Source organism: Teleopsis dalmanni, chromosome 1, assembly GCF_002237135.1.
Source record: "Teleopsis dalmanni isolate 2A chromosome 1, ASM223713v2, whole genome shotgun sequence".
Lineage (NCBI taxonomy): Eukaryota > Metazoa > Arthropoda > Insecta > Diptera > Diopsidae > Teleopsis > Teleopsis dalmanni.
Genome location: NC_051846.1, coordinates 94882799 through 94906516, shown reverse-complemented (window position 1 = coordinate 94906516; position 23718 = coordinate 94882799). Strand labels below are relative to the sequence as shown.

Below are 23718 nucleotides of genomic sequence, written 5' to 3'. Positions count from 1 at the left end.
GAATTTCTTCTGATTCCCAGAATTTCAATATAGATTCTTCTAGTTCCTTAGTAGTGCACATGCCACAAGTTGCCGTGCTTGAATTTAAAGTTTCAACATTGCCAGCTACAACCCATCCAAAAATAGAATTCTGAAGTGTTGGAAGACTACCTGCTAGTTTTATTTGACCTTCACTAAGTAACTTGAAAAAGATCTCTGCTCCTAACAGGCAATCTATTCGGCCAGGTTTGTTAAAATCTGGATCAGCGAGAGTTAATTCCTTTGGAATATCCCAGGATTCGATATTTAAATAGTGCATTGGCTGATCTGAAACGATTTTTGGTATGATATGTGCATCCATCTCTGCTACAAATTCGTTCAACGTTGATTGTACTCGGATTATTGTTTGATGACGTATTTTTGATTCATTTGCGCCTACGCCTTCCATACTCATAAGCGTTGGCCTAGGCTTGCAGCCCAATTTTTTTGACAGGCGGTTTGTTATGAGATTGATTTGAGAGCCAGAGTCCAATACTGCTCTGCATTCAATTTGTCTTCCGTTTGATGCCAGCAATCTTATTCTGGCCGTCCCTAATAGGACATAATTAGATTCCTTATTGGTATTGTTTGTTAAAAGGGTTATTTTATTTGATGATTGGTTTGAAACTGAAGCTTGACCTGTTTGTTGAGGCGTTGAGTTATTTCCTTGAAGAACAGTACCTTTTGTGTATTGATTCCCCTTTGGATTATGCATCAAAGTGTTATGTTTTTTAGAACACTTAGTGCAGTGCCTGGAATTACACTCATCAGCTCGATGACTAATCCTGAGGCAGTTCACACACAAATTGAACTCCTTAACCCAATTCCATCGTTGTGATAGATTAGCCGTCTCGAATTTTTTGCAAGCGTAGACCATGTGACCGTCTTTGTTGCAAATTGGACAGGTTTTACTTAAACCAAATTTTGTAGCTGAAGCACATGTTCGAGTGAATGATGAATCTCCTTTTCCCCTAGCCTCAAGTGATTGAAATCTATGTTCCAAAAATTTTAGCAATTCATCAATGGTTATTAAACTTTTGTTGTCTGTTAGCCCTTGTTCGAAAGCTGTTAGAGTTTCTGCATCCAGCTTGCGCAGCAATAGATGTACCAGGATAACATCCCAATGTTCGACTGGAACTCCTTGAGCCTTGAGACCATGTATGCATTCCTTGCTTACATCGTGTAGAGATTTTAATGCTGGTGCCGACTCCCTTTTAATGGAGGATTGTCCCATTAATTTATTTAGGAGTGTTGTAACCAGAAGTCGTTTATTTTCATAACGACTTGTAAGTAAAGTCCAGGCTATATTGTAATTTTCTCCTACTACTGGAAGATGTCTAATTAGCCCCTTTGGCTCGTTATCCAATAATGTAGTCAGATAATGCATTTTTTTGCTGTCACTGATGTCCGTGTTGTGGACCAATTCCATATACAAGTCCTTGAATTCCACCCACCGCATATAGTTTCCATCAAATTTTGGTAGTGATATTCTTGGTAGAGGCAATTCGCAATCTGTCTGTCTTGAGTTGCGAATTGTCTGATTATTATGCAAATGTTGTTGTAGTTCGATCATGGCAGCTCCTGCCTTTTCCTCGAGTTCATAAAACATTTCCAGTGTGTAGTCCTCAATGATGCTTTCGCCGGTGGCTTCCCATAACGTTGTGTTATTTGCCGTTAAATCGACCATATATCCTTCAAGACTGGCTGCCTTTATAGAATAGTATGTAGATGGTTGTTCAACTTGCCTGTTGACCATGATTCCTTCTATCGTTCTTTCAATTACACGTATGAGTGCCTTCTGATTTCGGAGTAGTTTCCGAATGTTTCAATCATTTATCTGTTTGTTTTGCTCAATTGTTGTGCCATTGCTTGCTGAAGATGATTTTTCTAGGTCTATTGCTTCAATTTCTAGAACCTTGTTGTAATCGACAATCATTTTAAGAATACTCTGATACTCTTTGTTCACCAAGTATTCATGGTCGTCAACCTTGTCCACTGAAGCCATGATTTCCTGATGATTTTCATGATATTCGTCACCCAACCTTTGCAATTCTTGAATCTTGTCTGTATAGAATTGAGAAGTTTTGCGAGGTTTTCCAGCTTTTTTGCAATTACCAATAAATTGTTTGATTTTGTCGCCCAATGCCTTTTGGCGATCCACTAGCGAACTGAAACCCATTATCCAGTTAGTTGATTTGTTGATTAACAGCCAATTTCACACCTTGTGAAACTAAAGTTGTTTTATTTGTCCTCTGTTGATGCTGACACCAAAGCCTGTATTGATGTGATCGTAGGACACCTTTATGTCAAATTCGTGTTCTTTATCCTCTTTTGATGCTGACACCAAAGCCTCTGTTGATGTGATCGTAGGACACCTTTAGGTCAAATTCGTGTTGAATTATCAAGCGATTCACCTGATAATCACGTCGGGGTCACCAAATTAAATGTTAATGAATTAACACCTAAGGAAATGAATTGACAGCATTTAAACTGTAACTCTTTAATTGAAAGTTGAGTTTTCAGCACTTGAACTGAAACTCTGGAAATGAAAGTGAGAGATCGAATATTGGTTTCAATCTGAATTTTATTAAATTAAATTTTTCCTTAAATACTAAATTATTACAAATTATTACAATAACAATATCTAAATTTTATTCTTTTCCTTTACCGTCTTCTTGCCCAAAGTGCAAGCTCAGCATATATTATGCAACCAAATTCTTTGTTGTGTCTAGCAACCAAGAATTAATGCCAATGCACTGGCCTTGATATATGTTACATATTCAAAGTTCAGTGCCACTGCACTTAACAAAAAATATAATGCAAATATTCAAGTTCAGTGCCACTGCATTTTACCAAATTAAATAATGCAAAGGAAAGTCAAAGTTTGGATATTGCTAACATCAGCATATATGTTCAAATTTTACAAATATTGTACAATAATAACAATAGTAATAATAATAATATTTTACAATAATAATAATAATAATATTTTACAATAATAATAATGTGTGAACATATACCACATTCTAAAAAATTAGAATGGATATAAAATAATTTCTATAAATATTAAATAAAATTAAAAAGATATTATGTACCCACATTCATTTGTTATAGCACGGTTCCTCTTCTTACTTAATAAGCTTAACTTACTGAGTAAATTTCATTAACCATACAAAGAGCTGCAACATTAAAAATGATCGAAATTTGGCATATTTGACACACGAAACAAAACGTAAACATAAACAATCAAAAAATCAAAACAAACAAGGGACAAGAATTTTTAAATATTTTTTTTTATATCTGTAATATAGATATTATGTTATAGATTATGTTATAGTACGAGATTTGGATCAACTTCCAACCGTGCATAGCATTGACAGACGAGCGCGCTTAATTATCATTAAGGAGCCTTAAATTAACATTTTAAAAATACGCTGACAGACGGTATAAATTATCATTAAGTTGGTGTATAATGTGTTTTTTGTTATTGAAAAACCGGGAGAATTTTTTATTGAAGGGAAAAAAACATTAAGCTATAAAAAAACTTTTTAGTATGGAAACTAAATTCATAGCAAGAAGAACTTTTTTTGCAAATCTGTATTGTTTACACTGTGACAACCAAATAACCGCTGAAATTTGTTTTAATTTTTATTTCGTTTCACTTACATATGCAGCACCACTATTTCTGAAAAACTAAATGAGAAATAAATTGGGTGAAATTCGGTCATTTAAAGACCATAAATTTTATATAATTACATGTAAAGACCATGTAATTTTACCAAAGCACACCATAAAAAAATTTGCGTAATTGTTAAAAAACGTTAAAAAGTATCAAAACAATAATGCCACGTCAATGAGAAGAAATCCACTTAGTTTTTTTGGAAACAGCCGCTACAATCAAATTTTATCAAACAAATGTTTATAATGTTAAATAAAAGAAATAAAATTTTTCAAAAATATTTACAAAATTTATTGCAAATGCTCATTAAATTATGAAAAATAAATACAAAAAGTATTATTTTTTCGGTTAAAAATTTACTAACAAGAATTTTAATACATATAAAACAAAACGTTTTAATAAAATAATTTTTTATTCCCATTTTTTATATTCTCAGTTTTCACTTTGTTTTGTGCGCGCGCAAAATAATATCACTGCGTATTTTTGATATTTTTGAGGTGAGAAACGTGCAAAGTAATTTAAAATTTTTATCTCAAATAATCGAGACAGTGACTCCTTACAAAATTTATAAAAATATTAGTGCCCGACTTAACGTCAAAAATTAAATTATTAATATATTTATATTGTTGTTGTGCAAAAAAGTGAATTTATTTGCAAAATTGTTTTGTTTTTAAATTTGTTTATTTCACACACTTCTAAAAACAGCTGATAGAGACAGCAAATTAAGCTCTAAAATTAAGCTCTGAAGCTTAAAATAAAAAACAATAAAAGTGTTGGAAATAAAAAAAAAAAATTTTGTACAAATTAATTTACAAACTCACGTTATCGTAATTCGTGTGATCGTGTAAATTGTGTAGTTAACTTGTTAACTTATGCTAAATAAATAAAACTAATAAATACGCGAAAGGACGCTTTAAATAGTAATAAATATTTAAAATATTTTAAATCTTATTGATTTATATTAGATATAGAACTGTTAATATATCACAAAACATTGTATGAGCAATTGTGAAAGAATAAGACGGGTTAGTGAAAATGGCCTAAATGGCTATATAAAGATAAATACAGAAGACGCTATAACAAATGATCTTTCTGCAATCAAATCTCTAAATAAACCAGCAACTGAAACAAATGTATCAATAATAGCTAATGAAATAGCAATTGCAAATAAAATTAAATTAAACAATAATACAAAAGACAATTTAAAGAACACTTTACCAATCGAAGAACAAGTTCCAATAATGTATGGAACAAAAAGTATCTCGAAAGAACCATTAACCAACACGACTTCAGGTGTTCCAAACAGGGAAACACCAAAAGTAGCTCAAGCAAAGTATTTACAGCAACAAATATACCAGCTTCAACAGCAGCTTGAAAACCTATACAATGAAGAAAATGTAACACTCCGCGTTAACGGATCCAATGCAAATACTCAAAAGGCAACTGCAGGCTCAAACGCTACTCCAATAAATATCAGAAATAACACTAGGCAAAGAAAAGATGAAATTAAAATAAAACAACAGGCAATGCAGACAGGTATGGATCGCTATGTGAACATAATGAGCAAAAGAAAGCGTACTCCGGAAAAGCCAAAAGTGAACAAAGTCACCAACTTCCAAGAAGATCAAACCTCAACAACCCCACTCAGAAACAATCGTTTCTCCTTGCTGGCTAATGAGAATGAACCAAGTACTAGCAGTAAACCCACAACTGAAAAACTCAAACGTCCACCAATTTATTTGCGCGAGCGTAGCTCAAAAGTACTTATTGAGTACTTAGCTCAACAGATAGGAAATAAAAATTTCTATATTGTACCTTTTACAAAAGGTAATGTGCACGAAACTAAAATTCAAGTAGACAACGAAGTAAACTATCGTGATGTTGTAAGAGACCTACAAGCTAAAAATAGGAACTACTACACGTACCAACTTGAAAGCAGTAAGGGTGTTTCTGTGGTCATAAAAGGAATCGATCCCAACGTTAACACTGATGAGTTAATAGTAGCTCTTGGTGTGCTAGGATTGCATGCCAAGTCAGTTATTAATATAATTAACAGGAACAAAATTCCACAACCAATGTCTAAGGTTGAGCTGCTGCCAAATGTCACAAAACTAATAAAGAATGAAGATCATCCAATCTACAAATTAAGATACTTGTTAAACTATAGAGTTTCTGTGGAACCCCCTCACCCACGGAATGGACCTATACAATGCGCCAACTGCCAGGAGTTTGGCCAAACAAAAACCTATTGCACGCTGCGCCCGGTGTGTGTTGTGTGTGGTGAACTTCACCATACTTCAGAATGTGACAAAAAAGATAATAAAGACAAAAAGGTAGTAAAATGTAGTAACTGCAATGGTAACCATACCGCAAATTACAGAGGGTGTCAAGTCTATAAACATCTTAAACAAAGTCTACTCTACAAAAGACAAGCCCTCCGGGACCCCAAAAATAATATGTTCTCAACAAACACTGCTGTCTCCAATGATTCTTCTTCAAACAGGGCGATTAAAGGCGTCACATATGCGATTGTATTAAAGTTAAATGCCCAGCAGGAACAACAAGTTCCAGTTCAACAAACTCCAGTACAACAAGCTCCAAGCAGTAATTTTGAAATGATGTTTTCACAGTTCATGCAAACCATGCAAACTATGTTCAAACAAATAATACAAATGCAATCGCAATTGATGTCAGCGATTTTAGCCAGGTAATGAGTAGCATAAAAATATGTGCATGGAATGCAAACGGCATAAGCCAATATAAATTAGAAATTTTGAATTTTTTAAACCAAAATGAAGTTCATGTGATGCTCATATCTGAAACTCACTTAACTAATAAAAACTACTTTTTTATACCAAACTATATATTTTACAAAACAAATAATGCTGACGGCAAAGCACATGGAGGTACGGGAATTTTAGTCCGAAGAAGATTAAAACACTATTTTGTGAGCTCATGTGCTGAAAATTTCCTTCAAGGAACTTCAGTGTGCATACAATGCTTTACCTACAATCTTACCCTATCAGCAGTGTATTGCCCCCCTCGCTTTATACTAAACAAACGCAGTACCTTGAATTCTTCAAAATTTTGGGAGAAAAATTCATTGCTGCAGGAGACTACAATACAAAACACACTTTTTGGGGCTCTCGGCTCTGCAATCCTAAAGGTCAAAAACTCTTTAACGTGGTAACAAACAAGAACAACAAACTAGATGTCGCATCACCCGGGCATTCTACATATTGGCCATCAGACAACAACGAAGGGTATTCGTCGTGACTCCATTTCGGTGTACACACGTTATGAATTATCATCGGATCATTCTCCAATCTTCCTAATAGTTCATGAAGAACCCCAACTAATTCAAGGTCCACAAAGACTTACAACTCAAAACACTAATTGGCTGAAATTTAAGAAATACATAAGTACTCACGTTCATACCAATTACAAAATTAAAAACATATCACAAAAATTAAAAACCAATTACAAAATAACAGGTAGATGATGCAGTACAAGTATTCAACATGATTCTCTCCTCAGCTGCCGAAATTTCTACATCACAAAATTTGCCTTCTCAGGTAAGAAAGCAGCATTTTAGCATTTTAGCAACAGTGAAATCGAAAGACTTCTAGCCGAAAAAAGAAAACTTCGTCGCGAATGGCAACAAAGTAGATCCCCATCAACCAAATCTAAATTAAAAGAAGCCGTAATTCGACTAAACAGCGCTCTTGTAAGAGACAAAGAAACCAAACAATACGAATATATTAAGAAGCTGTCCCCAAACACGGCCAACAAAGGATCACTCTGGAAGACTCATCAAATTATAAAAACACCTGTTGAAGCAGTGCCTCCGTTAAGAAACTCCAGCGGTGAATGGGCGCGCAGCGACGAAGAAAAAGCTAATGTATTTGCTAATCATCTGAGTCAAATTTTTCAACCAAATCCCTCCAATAATTTGAATTTACCAGCTCAACATATTAACAATAATATTATCAACTTACAAATCTCCGCAAATGATATCAAGGTAACCATCAAAGAAAAACTTGTCTGCAAAAAAGCACCTGGACATGATTCTATAACTCCAATTATGTTAAAAAATCTGCCTTTCGTAGCAATCTCATTCATTACAAAGATTTTTAACGCCATAATAAAATTTGGACATATCCCGACAGAATGGAAAAAAGCGTTAATTATAATGGTTCAAAAACCCGGAAAGAATTCAACACTAGCCGCATCATATAGACCTATAATTTTGCTGCCTTGTCTGTCAAAATTATTTGAGAAAGTGTTTCTTGCAAAACTCATGCCTTTCCTCCAAGATAGAGACTTGATCCCAAACCATCAATTTGGATTTCGTCAAAAACATGGTACTATCGAGCAAGTGAACAGAATAACTAACGAAATAAGAAGTGCTTTTGAAAATCGAGAATATTGCTCTGGTGTCTTTTTAGATGTTCAAACGCAGTACTTCAATCATACTTGATAGGCAGATCTTTTAAGGTAAAGTACAATATGCACACAACTAATGACTTTCCAATAGGTGTAAGAGTTCCACAAGGCAGCGTTCTTGGTCCATTCTTGTACCTCATCCCTACAAATATCCCTACAAATACCAATTTAGTAATATCAACATTTGCTGACGATACCGCTATTTTGTGCCGACATACGAATGCCGCAATCGCTTCCAGTAAACTGCAAAATCATTTGTACGCCATTGAAGGCTGGTTATTACTATGGCGAATTAAAGTCAATGAGCAAATACGTCGTCATACAATATTCTCTCTTAACAGATCCTCATCACCAACTATCACTTTCAACGGAATAGTAGTTCCGCAAACAGAAACAGTGACGTGCCTTGGTATTCACCTTGACAAACGCTTAACTTGGCGAAAGCGTATTGAAACAAAAAGGACTCAAATGAAGCTCAAAGCTTTAAGCCTTCGCTGACTAATCGGTCATCAGTTTCCTTTATGTTTAGAGTACAAAGTCTTGTTATACAACCAAGTTATTAAGCCAATCTGGATGTATGGCTTACAGCTATATGGCAATACCTGTTCGTCAAATGTTGAAATCTTGCAGCTCAAGCAAAGATCTTATCAAAAATGAAAACATACATTTTGATTTAAGAGTTCCGATGGTTAAAGTCGAATTCGAGAGAATAAGGCAGAAACATATTTCTAATCTTGAAAACCATGTAAAACCGCTGGCTAGACCTCTTACTAATATGACTACTTCCTCTAGACTAAAACGGAACGATAGACCAATGGCCGCCATCCTACTTTTCTAATGAACATCCTTATTAATTCAACTTATACACCGTGATATCTGGTAAATAAGCCCTGGCTACTTATTCAGAGGCTCCTTGAAATAATTTACAAATCATTATATGTATCATTATAGTATGTTTATATAAAATAATTGGTAATGTAATGTTATTAGTCTTTAAGATTCTAAAACTTATTGTTAGGCTTTAATTTAAAGCGATTCAATAAAAATATATAGTTAAATTAAAAAAAAAAAAAAAATTTATATATTAATTTACTTAAATTTACTTTGTATTTATTAAATATCTTTTGAAAATATTAAAATGGCAACCACATATTTTGTCAAATTAAGTTTTGTCTTGCTTTGTATCAAGACAAATAAAAGACAAAGAGCAATGTCACAGTTTTAGTTTAGGAATTTGTCCTACAAACAAAGTAACGCTTCTAGTTTACACTATTTCAAGTGCATTGAAGCTAACTTACTGTTTATGCTGATTCAGCTATGATCACTGTAGTCAAGCTGCACACAGTATTCTTTGTTTTCTTTATGAACAATGTTGCGCTTATGGTTAAGAATGCAAATCACAGCATAATTGATTTGGTTTGGTTAGCTTTTGGTTGAATCTTTAAATTCAGTTTGAGTCGAGCCAACAAACAACTTGGTCTAAGCTCTTAATGTATAACAGTCACGTTAAAAATATTTTATTAAATATCAACATTTCACTACATTATTGGCACAATTTAGAATTTCCTTGAATTAGAACGCAAATTAGACCAACTCGCACACGCCTTAAATATGCGCTTTGCTATACACTTTGAAACAAGGTATACATAGTTCACTTTGATTTATTTTCTACAGCGTTCATAACAACAGCAGAGCAAGTACAGAGTGCAGAACAATAATTGAAGCTGAAGAAATTGAAGTGATGATAATAGCAAGAAGTTATTTATTTCATTAATGAAGATTTCATATTTCTTAGAATTAAAAATAATTTTTTATTTTAATTTTTAAAACTAAATTATTTTTAATTTAATTCCTTAAAATTATCCATTTTAATATTTTTATTCATAAAATAGTTTTTTAATTAAAATAATTTAAAAAATAAAAATTTTTGTTGTTGTTTCACTTCTGTTCGAAAACCTCTTTATGTAAATATAACAAGTTTCTATTAAAACTATAATAGTCACTTTCGTCTGGAAAATTTGACGTTAAATTACAACTTATTCACAAAAATATGGTTCTCGCCAATAAATATTGGTTCTCGCCCGTGCGACTAGTGGAGTAACATTAGCATGACTTTCTCAGCATTACGTTCCTAGATTAGGTTCTATACATAAGAAAGAACAAATCATGCAACAAATAATGCCTCTACGAATAGAATAGTTTTGAGATTTAACAATTAAAAATAAAAAAAAATATAATTAATTAATTAATTCAATTATTCTACAGCTGGTTTATGATTTCGTTCTAATATATAAATACAGCAAGTAAAATTGTTAATAACAAACTCCAGCAAAAATATGCGAACAAAAAAGTCAAGTACGGCTTTGGATCAGTTGGTTAAGGTGCGCTGATTCTGAGCTTCACATTTGGCAGGACCCGAGTTCGATTCCTGGTACTTGCAGTCTCAAAAATAATTATTTACGAATAATTAAATACAAGAATTATTTCCAAGACCACTGATGAAGGGTATTTGGCAATACTCGAAACAGCTGTATGGTCAGCCAAAAATTCAATTAATTAAAATAATTTAAAAAATAAATTTTTGTTGTTGTTTCACTTCTGTTCGAAAACCTCTTTATGTAAATATAACAAGTTTCTATTAAAACTATAATAGTCACTTTCGTCTGGAAAATTTGACGTTAAATTACAACTTATTCACAAAAATATGGTTCTCGCCAATAAATATTGGTTCTCGCCCGTGCGACTAGTGGAGTAACATTAGCATGACTTTCTCAGCATTACGTTCCTAGATTAGGTTCTATACATAAGAAAGAACAAATCATGCAACAAATAATGCCTCTACGAATAGAATAGTTTTGAAATTTAACAATTAAAAATAAAAAAAAATATAATTAATTAATTAATTCAATTATTCTACAGCTGGTTTATGATTTCGTTCTAATATATAAATACAGCAAGTAAAATTGTTAATAAAAACTTTCATAGCAAGAAGTAACAAAACTCCAGCAAAAATATGCGAACATAAAAAGCCAAGTACGGCTTTGGATCAGTTGGTTAAGGTGCGCTGATTCTGAGCTTCATATTTGGAAAGACCCGAGTTCGATTCCTGGTACTTGCAGTCTCAAAAATAATTATTTACGAATAATTAAATATAAGAATTATTTCCAAGACCACTGATGAAGGGTATTTGGCAATACTCGAAACAGCTGTATGGTCAGCCAAAAATTCAATTAATTAAAATAATTTAAAAAATAAATTTTTGTTGTTGTTTCACTTCTGTTCGAAAACCTCTTTATGAAATATAATAAGTTTCTATTAAAATATAATAGTCACTTTCGTCTGGAAAATTTGACGTTAAATTACAACTTATATTCACAAAATATTGGTCTCGCCCGTGCGACTACTGGAGTAACATTAGCATGACTTTCTCAGCATTACGTTCCTAGATTAGGTTCTATACCTAAGAAAGAACAAATCATGCAACAAATAATGCCTCTACAAAAAGAATAGTATTGAAATTTAACAATTAAAAATAAAAAAAATATAATTAATTAATTAATTCAATTATTCTACAGCTGGTTTATGATTTCGTTCTAATATATAAATACAGCAAGTAAAATTGTTAATAAAATTTCATAGAAAGTACAAAACTCCAGCAAAAATATGCGAACAAAAAAGTCAAGTACGGCTTTGGATCAGTTGGTTAAGGTGCGCTGATTCTGAGCTTCACATTTGGCAGGACCCGAGTTCGATTCCTGGTACTTGCAGTCTCAAAAATAATTATTTACGAATAATTAAATATAAGAATTATTTCCAAGACCACTGATGAAGGGTATTTGGCAATACTCGAAACAGCTGTATGGTCAGCCAAAAATTCAATTAATTAAAATAATTTAAAAAATAAAAATTTTTGTTGTTGTTTCACTTCTGTTCGAAAACCTCTTTATAAAATAGTTTTTTAAATATAAAACTTATTTAAAGACATGTTTGTAGCACAAAATAATTTTTAAAATATATTAACTTCTTTAATAATTGTTTGTAGCACTTTTTTTAAATTTGCTTCTTTTAAAGTAAATAAATGCCTAACACTTTTTTGATTATTATTCATTTGTTTTTCTTTTTGTCACTAATTAATAACTTTTTTCCGCGATTTTTGCTCGTCCAACGCTCATCAAAACTCTTAAATTATGAGAAGTCTACAGATTTCGATACCTAACCTAACAAATAACTGAAAAGTTTTAATTTTATCGAATACATGTCCCAGACCGAAATTGGGTATGCAAGCTTGAATATAGACGGTGCGATTTGGTAGCACGCATACCTTGTCTGCAAACATGTAGCATCGTCTATATCCTGCTTAAGTAATTAGTGGAAACGTATTATTACGCTTAAAGTAGGGGGAGTTTTCGTTCTTTGCTATGGGGTCAAAATGCAGAGGCTTGTTTGTTTCATAATATAATATTCCTTTGCATGAGTTGAACACCGTTCTTATATGAAGTGACATGATATCAATTGTTATTTAAAATTTTTCTTTAGGTTAGATATATTTTGTAAAATATGCCTTGCAGTAAATTGGATATGTTGTACCGGCGAATGTTAATAACGCGATTCTTCGAGAAAGGGTGGGGAACGCCTGAAAATTTACTGAGGTAAACTTGTGATTAAGACAAAGGAAGCTAAAATACTGGTTTTTATTCAATATATTGAAATTTGCAAACAACCATAAAATATTTAAGAGATTCAAGATTTGCTAGTATAAATTCCCAAAAATTACGCTTATTGTAAATTAACAAAGTAAAATTTGTGTGTAAATGAAATATACACCATATAGGATATGTATAAAATTTTCTGAAACTTTTTTGAAATCACAGCTTTCAGTAAACGTGTTACGAAAGAAAAATGCATTGCTTTATGTAAGATTTTCTTTTTTCTGCCTTCCTTTTTGGTATAATACTTTAAATTGAGTGCATAGTTTACATATTTTGGTTAAATGCAGATTTTTTTTTTATGTATATTCATAATTATACATAATATAATTTGTTATTTTTCATTGCCCAATATATTGCTCAACATAATTTGTTAATGATTTATCATAAAGAGTGAATATATTGTTATTCGTGTTTATTCTCTTTGGCTACAAATTTAGATTCTTTATACTTTGTTGGTACCTATTCTTGTGTCAAAACATTGAAATATTATTTTTTTGTAAAGGTTGTGCGAAATGTTAAAAGTTGTTGATCAGTGCCCACTAATAAGCCATGCCGTTGTGTACAGTTGCAAATTTTTACTGTCTAACAGCCAACGTAGCGGTATCGAATAATTTTTTACCGTTAGAGTGCGTTGATAGCGTATTCTCCGACCTGTACATCACACACCTTGGTATTTGACCAATTTAGGCGGCCAAAATTATTTTTGTGTGACTTTTAACTCAAAATGTAATGTAAAGCTACTTCATGACTTTTAAAGTTGCTAAAACAAAAAAATTAACAAAATAATCAATCATGTCTAAAAAAAATATATTGTGCTTGATAAAATGTTGCAAATGTATGGCAAGGTGTTCGTCTCAATTCAGAATTCGAGTAGGATATTAATACAAATAAATATTATATATTATAATAGTATAAATATGATTATAAATATTATTATAATAATAAAAAGTATTTCAGTTTCTTAATGTGACGTTTTGGCAAAACATATTCGTATACCTAACAATAGTAAGCCGAACGGAACTGGATAGGACGGCAATAGCGTGCTGAAGAAGGAATTGGGTTGTGCCATATAAGTTTCTGAGTGTTTGATAATATTAGTTGCAATGATACCAACGAACTTAGAAAAATTTGTATTGGGATTGCTGTGATCCATCATCACAACACTTACAAACGAGTGCTAAGTTTTTCAAATCATTCAGTTCTAATGATTTTATCACTGCTTCAAGGTATTAGAATAATCTTGTTGCTGTATGACCAAAAGATCTTGTAAATTGATTCCGGCACAAGTAGCAGTGATTTTGTATGCTGAACCTAATAGGTGACAGTATTTTTTGGCCTTTTGGATAAGAGTATAATATGATTAAAACTTTTTATTACTTTGTCTTAATATTTCATATTGCCTACGAGACAAGTTTGCTTCAATAAACATTGAAAGAACCTCTAACGTCGACATGATTTTTTTTGACTTTCATTGTAAGCTTGTTTATATTTATGAGCACGATTTGGTGAATTAGTAATTTCTTTGAAAACTTGGAAAGGTTCTCGCATTCCAACTTGGTACAATTTCATTTATGTGGCTGTAGTTGCGTAATTGTTCAGCTTTTCGTCGTTTGCTTCTATCGCAGGACTGTTCAAAAGATTTCAGTGGTCATTCCTTGAATAGTTCCTGGAATCTGGTTTTGATTTTCTTTTCATAAAAGCTTCTATTTTCCTATGAAGACTCATCGGTCTTTGCTTATATTCAATTTAAACTTTTATCTTACATCTTTTCAGCAAATTTAACCTCCTCATAAATATATGAGCTTTTGCAGCTTTGCGTTATGCTGCTTTTGCAGCTTTGAATTATGCTTAATATATATGCTCTACAAATTTCCTAAAGTACCTAAATACCAAGTGATAAAATTTAATTATGAAAAGATTTTACGGAAATATATTGTATATAGAGATCACAAACGCTGCTCATGAGTATAGTGAATACTGCTAGCACGCTTGATTAGGATTTCAAATACTCACAAAAATTAGTAAATATTACTTTATCTTCAATGTATACATTTCAGGTATAACAATATTTTTTCTCCTTCATTCTCTAAATATTATGATAAATAGTTTTCTATACAAAGCCATGCAAAATATTGCTTCAAATATTTATGACTTTACTGCACTCTTTTGTGGCTTACAAAGCCATCCCCAAAAATCCGCAATCAAATTTTTTTTTTTAAATAAAAAATCTTTATATGTGTTTATACTATCATAAGAGTTGTTATTTAGAATTCGGAAATTAAAATAGTTAAAAGTACTTATAATATCAAGCGGAGGCACAGCTCAGCATTCTTTGCTGCTTCCTATTTTTCCTGAAACCATGTTGCCAAACTAAGAAGCCATTTGGATTTTCAATGTACAGTTCCAGTTTAACAATAATAAATTTCTCAAGTAACTTCCATAATCCCTAGTTTAAGAAGAACTTTTGTTAGGCACAATGAGAAAAATTTCGCGGAAAGATCTATAAGAGTCCATAATAAAATGGACTCTGGCATCGTACGATGTCTTTTAAAAAACAAAAATTGTTTAGAAATGGTAGCCTCCATTATCTTTTAAACTGTTTAGGATGCTTTGTCACTAGTTGCGTTAATCAAACAAAAATTTCAACTGTCGCATCCACAAAGCGTAAAAATACTCTTAGATTACTATTCAGGATTCTTGTTTCAATGTCTTTATTAATGCAGTACGCTGATCTTAGATCAGTTGTTGAAGAATCACGAAGATTATGAGGAATACTCAAATTAGTCAGTGAGATGGGTGGGACTCTGCAGAAACTCCTCAGCTATCAAAGAGTAAAAATGCCCAGATGTATTAACTCGGAAAAGACTCAAAATTACATTGCATTACTATCATAACTCTGTCCTGTCAAAAGCACTCTTTGTGGTGGTGTGCGCCTAAAAGTGTTTATCTCCACTAAAAGATTAAAAGAGACTGGCAAAATAATTTTTTCTTTGGTAAGTTTAGTTAAGCTTTTAAGAAATGTGTACAACTTTTGCTAGGCCCCAGTGGGCGCGAGACCTTCGGCGGTTGCCTAGCACCGCCACTGGCTGTTAGGTCTAGAATCTTCAGAACCGTGAACGAACATTAGCAGTTGTAGGAAGAATTAGTTACAGAAATTTAAAATAACTAAATGGCTGGAGTGGGTACGATATCACTGATAATGAAAGCTTATCAACCCATTTCAGCATTCAGTCATTAGTGAAGAAATGTAGCAGACCTGGTACGAATATACAACTAAAAAACAGCTGAAACAAATACATTGTCTTGTGTGTCGATCAGAGAACTGCAATGAGTATTCAACACTCGCATCATTGACTGTGTTTCATTTATATGTACTAGGGTCGCCAATGGTCGAAATTCGACCAATAGAAAATACAATTTATAAACAATATTAATAGTATTTAAATTTTATTGAAAAATTTGAATAAAATGTGAAAAAAATCTAAAGAAAGTTCATTCTCGTGCAAAATCATTTGTTCTGTTTCTGGTTTTGGGATAATTTTTCCTTGAATGAACAATCGAATCAAATCGGCCAATTTGAATTTGTTTTCATATGTGACCACGTATGCACCTGTGAAAGGACGCCAAAATAATTAATATAAAATATTGATGAATTGTTTGCATGAAATACCGATTAAGTCTCCATTTTGAAATCTTTTTAACAAAGAAATTATTTTAACTTCTGCTGCGTACATTTGTTCTTCAGGTGATATCGGAAAGCTATCGGCATAGGAATCAGCAATTTAGTCAGCGTAGAACAGCACCTTCAATTGATCGCGGTTATTATTCAATGAATTGGGTTCAATTTTCAATTGATCGCGTTTATTCTTTAACGAAGTCACAATTTTGACAATGCGACTTTGCACAATATTTGGCTCCAGTCATAATTCCTGAAACAGATTCCTATACTCTATCATCACGAAATCAAATCGCTGTATGCAGTGAAGGTAAGAAACAAAGAATTGAAATGGGCAAATGAACGAATGAAAAAATTGAAAAATCGAAACAGAACTAAATCTAAAATGATAATAATGTTTAATAATAATTCTATATTTTATATTACAAAGTTCTCAAAACTTCCGTGTAAACAATATTTTTCGTAAACACCCTTTCATCATTAGCCAAATACCCTTGTTCACCTTCATTACTGACATATAATTTAAGCCCGTCAAATGATCTAACTCTACTCGCTGCAACGTAAAGTTGACCATGCGAAAAAACAACAATATTCCAACACTATGTCTGTCCTTGGGATTTCTTAATTGTCATAGCAAATGCGGTGATGACTGGAAACTGTGTTCTTTGACAATTAAATGGCATTGTAGTCCCCGAATACGTCAAGTGTATGCGTGGAATCAAAATACGATTTCCGCGAGGAACTCCAGTAAGCGCTTCACAATCTATTGTGTTATTATGCATTGCTTGCTTCGTAATTAAATTTCGAATTAACAAAACTATCGCATTAATTTTGAGCTCCAACTTATGTGGTGGCAAACCACTTACAATCAAAGTATTCAAAAATTCTACTGGATTGTTGCCCACCTCGTTCTTATCCTCAGAAATAATTGTGTTAAAACTGTGATAAACATTTTTTTCACCAACAATGTAATTCAATACATCATTATTGATAAGTCCACAATCTTCATTAGTTAGAGTTAACACAACTGACTTCAACATTCTATCTGATAAATTAATACCTTCAAAAATGTCTTGTACTATGTTATAATCAACGCCTATCAAATTTACTGGAATTTCAACTAAATCTTCACCAAACGGTCTGAAATTAGATTCACCATTGCCAATTCTCTTTGAACGAATTCTAGCTCTTCGGGAAGTGTTCTCATATTTTGAGTTAACGTTACATGATTGAAAAGCGGGAATTCTGCCCAATTCACGTTGCATGTGGATTAACGGGTAATATTTGTCTAAAATTTATAATAATATAGTTTTTCCAGCAAAAATCATTTGTTTTTCTTGTGAATCGTCGCATAAGTCTTTCGACAACGTATCAATACGAAATTTTATCAATAATGAATAATGCCACCGAATTAATAAATCTGGCATAACTACTATTTTTTTATATTTGGTACTGTATTTTCCATCAGATTTATGGGCAGTTTAAAAACATTATGGAGAATCTTTCCACCTATCAATAATGTGAAAGCAATTCTACTAAATGCACACGAAATATATCGAAGAATAAGGGAATTCAATTTACGAATTATAGCCGTTTGTGTGCATGTTTTTCGACAACCTGCATGGGATGTCAAAGAAAACACATTTGATCCTCTGTCATGATACTGAACTTCACGAATAACTTTATCAGTAGCATCACGCTGTTCATTATTTGCGCTATCATAAAGCTTATTAAATAAACATTCTTCTTCAAAAGGATCAAAAATATCGGGATCAGCAAATTCTGGCATTATTGTAGGTTAGGCAAGTCAAGTGACGTACATGTACCATTATGTGTTAACAAAATATCCGCTATTTCCAATAATGCTCTATTGAAAGAAACATCTACACTACAATCATCTCTAATGAAATCTTCGCTTAAATTATCTCTAAATTCTACTCAAAGCGCTAATGCATTCGTTGGAATATTTAAGGCACAAATAATCGCAAACAAATTACGCATTTGTTTTGTTGAATTAAATGACTTAGCTTCATTGAGACAAACTCTCCACTTATTATAGTTGGACGCAATTCCCCTAGCATGACATGCTTCGATAAATGTGCTAAAAACAATTTCATTGTATGTACGCACATCTTTATATGATTTTGGCCCTTTTTTATGCAACAAAAGTAATCTTAAATGGAATAGCTCAATTTCTTTGGGAGACACCATATACATCCGATTAATATTTTTATCTCCTCCTCGTTGTCTTTTAATGCCAAGATTTTCTACTATCAATCCAAACTTAATGCAATGGAATTTCTGTATATTGATTAGCAGATGGATCACTTTGATTCAATTGAAAGAAAGCTAATAGTCTCGTAAGGTTAAGATTTTTTACTGCTTGTAGTTCTTGGCTTTCGCAAAATATAATATTTTGTCTTTGTGGCAAATGAATGTTAAGAGGATATGATATGATATGAGACTGAAAATGCATAGGAAATTCATATATCCGCCACATAGCCTCAGTTGATCCCACATATCGACCATTCAAAAAATTTCTAAGTTCATGTAGTTCAACTTGTACTTGCTGTACATTTTCGTTTATGTTTTCACTTTGAATTAAAACAGTTGCACTATCTAAACCCTTATATATATATTTAATACTTTTGACGAAAGTGTGAACCTCGACATTAATGTGACAATTATATTTTGCAAGCAAATATGGATTGTATGGAACGACATAACGATTATCTACAGATTTTCCTCTAACATTAACGGAAACATTATTATCGCGTCGTCTATATAACGGATAACTATTAACTGATTCTTTAGTTGATTGTACAAAATCCTTTGGAAATTGTTTTGAACATTTTCCATCTTGCATACATACAGAGCTTAGATTCAAAACACCGCATGGACCATGCATCATGTGTTTGACAACATTCATGTAATTTTGGCTGTAAATTTTTATCCGGTATCTTTGCATAAACTATTTTATCAATAACAGTAACCTATTTTTTGAAATTCGATTGTATATATAAGAGCCAAAAAACAGATTTATTCCAAATGTCAGATATGAGTTCTATTAACTTCAATTTAAATACACGCACAACTATTTCACGTCTAAAATGAGATGATTCATTAGCATCGATATTATATACAATCTCCGACCAATTCGGATTGCAAGTCATTGTAACAAAAAACGATGGTTTGCGGAAATGCTGAACAATTGACATCAAAGCATCAAAGTAATTTTGATACATGTTTCTCGGAGACCCAGTGAAGGATGAAGGTAAAATTACTTTACGACCTATGCTATCATCTCCTACTTGATTCGTTTGCAAATAATCAGTAATATTGTTATACACATCTGCCCTCAAATTCACTTGATTCTGTCTTATAAAACGTACTCGACATCCATCTATTCTCACATACATATCAACAATGTACTGCAAAAATAGTTTTTGCGATTTATGTAAAAAGCTAAGTTGATCCCTTATTGCAAATCTGAAACATGCAAATTGTAACATTGTAACTTTATTTCGAATCTGTCTACCATTAGAATTCTTTTGCAGGTTATGCGATATATTAACGTGCCAACTAAAATCTCCCTTTAGGAATAGTAAACGATATGTCAATGGATCCAAAGTAGAATCTAATACTGATACATTCTTAACCACACCATTTGTTTTTAAAAAAGATATCATATTTCTCTCAAATAGTGGTTCACCATCTACAATCGTAAATATAACAGCAACATCAGTTCGAGTTGCATCATTATATCTTCGTATATCTGTATCACGATTCACGGTAATTGCCATACAAATCTCTTTCTGTGCATTTCATACTGTATCACAATGTTCTTTCATTGTACGAAAAGAACGAATAAATGGATTAATTCTATCCAATTCAACAGAAATTTGTCTCATCAAAACATCATCGCAAGTTTTATTTGAGTGCGCTCGCATTCTATATTGAACAGCCGTATCGACATCATAAATATACAACTGGGCATAATTTGGCGTACGATCAGATGCTGTGACCATTGGTCCTGCTCTGTGATAAAATATGGCGTGAATTTTAAAATGATAAATTCCTCTTAAAACTGTGTCAGAAATATTAGCTTCCGAACTGACCATAGCATAGGCCGAATTGTAGCTTCAAATAGGTGTGAGACCATTATACAATGAATTAAAAAAATCATTTTGTGTTTATAGTGGAAGATGAACTTTACCCTTATGGCAACACATTTGGAAGAAATTTCTTTCACGCATTGTAGACTCTGAGGCAAAATGCTTAGGTAAACAATGCCTATAAACCAAGTTCATAGAACCAATATGAAAGGGATCAAAATTAGGCGGTATATCAACCAATGCACATTTGAACAAACTTCGCAAAGGAACTGAATTATTATCAACATTATCAACTTGAATTAAATTTAAAGTTGTAGTATTAATTACATTTCGTGTTCTACTCAATTGCATATTTTCTTTATTTCTTTGTCTCTGTACTGATTATCAATAAATATCAGCTACCGAACATACAAATCACGTTCACCATTTTATTCACAAATTGAACTTAAAGAAAAAAATAAACTCACCAATAATAAAGAAAACAATGGGATAGATATTGTCAAATCACACGAAGATATTATCTCTCGAATTAAAGTGTTGTTAATGTCGATTCAACCAACTAATTAACCTTGAAAAAAAATTGTTGAAAAGTTTACTATCACACAATGCACGTGAAATTAATCTAAAAATTTTAAACTCACCAAAATAAAACGAATGATATCAAAGGGTATTTCCACTTCAATGTGTTTTTTTTTCATAAACAATACTTGAAATTTAATGTGCATTAAAAATGTAATTGGAATAGAATTCAGTTTTGCAACACGGAAAGTCCAAACAGAAAAGTGGAAAAAAATCGCACACACAAATCCATCGTAAACAATACACAATTCGCTATAAAAACAAAAAACATTCAAAGACACATGCATTTTGTTGTTGTAGTCGCTAAATTTGCGCCAACGCATTTTTGCCTGTGTTTCCGTTAATGTACATGCGAAAAAAATAACGTTGTGCACTTCTGCACGTCTTCACTTTTTCTACGGTATGAACTTTAAACATACCATGTTAGCGTAATTATATATAGATTCTGTCTCTCTTATTTCTTGATTTGACTTCACCAGATTGATACAAGCAGCTGACAGCACTTATAATATAATGATTTGTATTCTGCTCATATGATACTCATAAACACCGACACTCGACACGAAAATGACGCAAGTCATTTATGAATCATGTATGAGTATTACGTCACATTCGTGAAAGATTTGTTTATTACGAAAAACTCTGCGACAAATAATTAAGCATTTAAAAACTAATAAGATTTTAAGAATTTATTATATAAGAAGAACTAGTTATAATTTCATTTTTCAATATAATTATTGTCAACAAATCAAAGAAAATCATAACTACATATGTACGAAAGGGTGTTCTTGGAATTATTTTCCTCAAAATTGCTTGACAATATAATATTAAACCATGAAAACTCTTGCTTTAATTCACTCGCAACATCCACCGAGAGTCAGAGTCGGTGACATCGCGCTTAATTAGGAGCGCGATTAACAAGTACATACAAGTCAAAAGAAGTAGTTGCGCAAAAACACTGCACTGTTTACAACCGCTTTTCAAACACAACAACCGTAGCGTGAAGAACAGAAAGCTGATCTACAACCAGATACTTAGACCGGCACTACTTTATGGGTCTGTCGCGTATAGCAAAACTGCCGACTCTACTATCTAAAAGCTACAAGTTTCTCAAAGTCAGGCTCTCCGAAGGCTCTTCAAAGTAGCACGAATGACATGCTAAGAGACCTTGGAATAGATCCAGTCAAAAAATACATAAGGGACAGAGCTCTGAAGCTATATGCGAAAACCGACAGGCTGCCCTACTTAGCACTATCTAATCTCAGAGTAATCACTAACTGCATGGGGCGGTCTTACGCAGATCTTAGATCAATCATTGAATAATCACGAAGATTATCAGGAATACTCAAATTAGTTAGTGAGATGGGCGGGACTCTGCAGAATCCCCCCAGTTATCATAGAGTAAAAGTGCCCAGATTGCCTAACTCGAAAAAGGCTTAACATAATAATACAATCGCCGAAAAATTTTACCTGTTTGTGTAATAAATTTAATTATAAAATTTAAATATTTATATTTTACAACACTCACACGAGTCATCGAGTCATTCATACTCACCTGAGTATGTGCTATGATTTATGAATCACACGCATTATTGTGAAACTGATTTATTAGCACCGGCATTCGTTAACAAACATACTTATGAATTATTTCTGCGTCGAATTTAAATGCGTATAAGTAGTGTGTGAGAAAAACATTTATACGCATTTAGATTTGGTTTTTTATGAGTGTACTATAAATATTAAAATTATGACTCGTTGCAATTCTCTGGTGTCGATAAGTATTACAAAACCAATTAAAGAAACTTATGTTTTCTTTAATTAAGGTTTAACGGTCACTAGAACGTGATGTTTTTGACATTTTGGTATGGTCAATCCAATCAGTCCACGAAAATTTTTTTGATAAATAATAAATAAAAATTTCTTCAAAGGCCCGCGATAGATAAGTGACTGTCTGCAGTCTTCTTTAATTTTTATATAGTGCCACCGTAGTGTGTTGTGATATCAACGTAATATTCCATCAGATGTTTGTAAGATGTTCCTGAAGATCGACTTTTAAGACTTTTCCAAGGTAAAGATCAGAAAGTAAAGCTTCTGACGTGTTTGAAAATATTTTGAAGATTATTTGTGCAGGATGTTCTCCGTCTGTTACTCATAACGTTATATTCACTAAATTACTAAAAGCAAATTGTAGTTATGTGGATGATTTTGTATAAAAAGTACTGAAAAATAAGTTGAGTTGCTACAATTATTTAAGATTCTTTGTATGTGTTGGTAGCCAAAAGTTTTTTTTTAGGTTATATTTAAAATTCTATTGAAAAATAGTGTTATTGAAGTTGAAAGATCTCTCACAAGTATAAGTTGATGGGTATGATTATTTCAATTTTTGATCCATTTTGTTTTGTGAGCCACTACATGTTTAATACCACATTATATATATTACAGTGTGAAGTATGGGGACATGAAACACATTGGGACGAAATAACTTGAAATAACTTG

The 23718-nt window shown here is 32.4% G+C and overlaps 1 protein-coding gene across 1 annotated transcript in view; it reads left to right on the top strand.

Annotated features, from left to right (window-relative positions):
* Positions 1–12600: 12600 nt before the first annotated feature.
* LOC119688835 (protein ABHD18-like) overlaps positions 12601–23718 on the top strand; it is a 45973-nt gene continuing 34855 nt past the window's right edge. Inside the window, exon 1 of the mRNA XM_038103501.1 lies at positions 12601–12792. Within this exon, the coding sequence (XP_037959429.1) occupies positions 12701–12792 (92 nt within the window). The 5' untranslated portion in view covers positions 12601–12700. The remainder of the gene's footprint in view (positions 12793–23718) is intronic.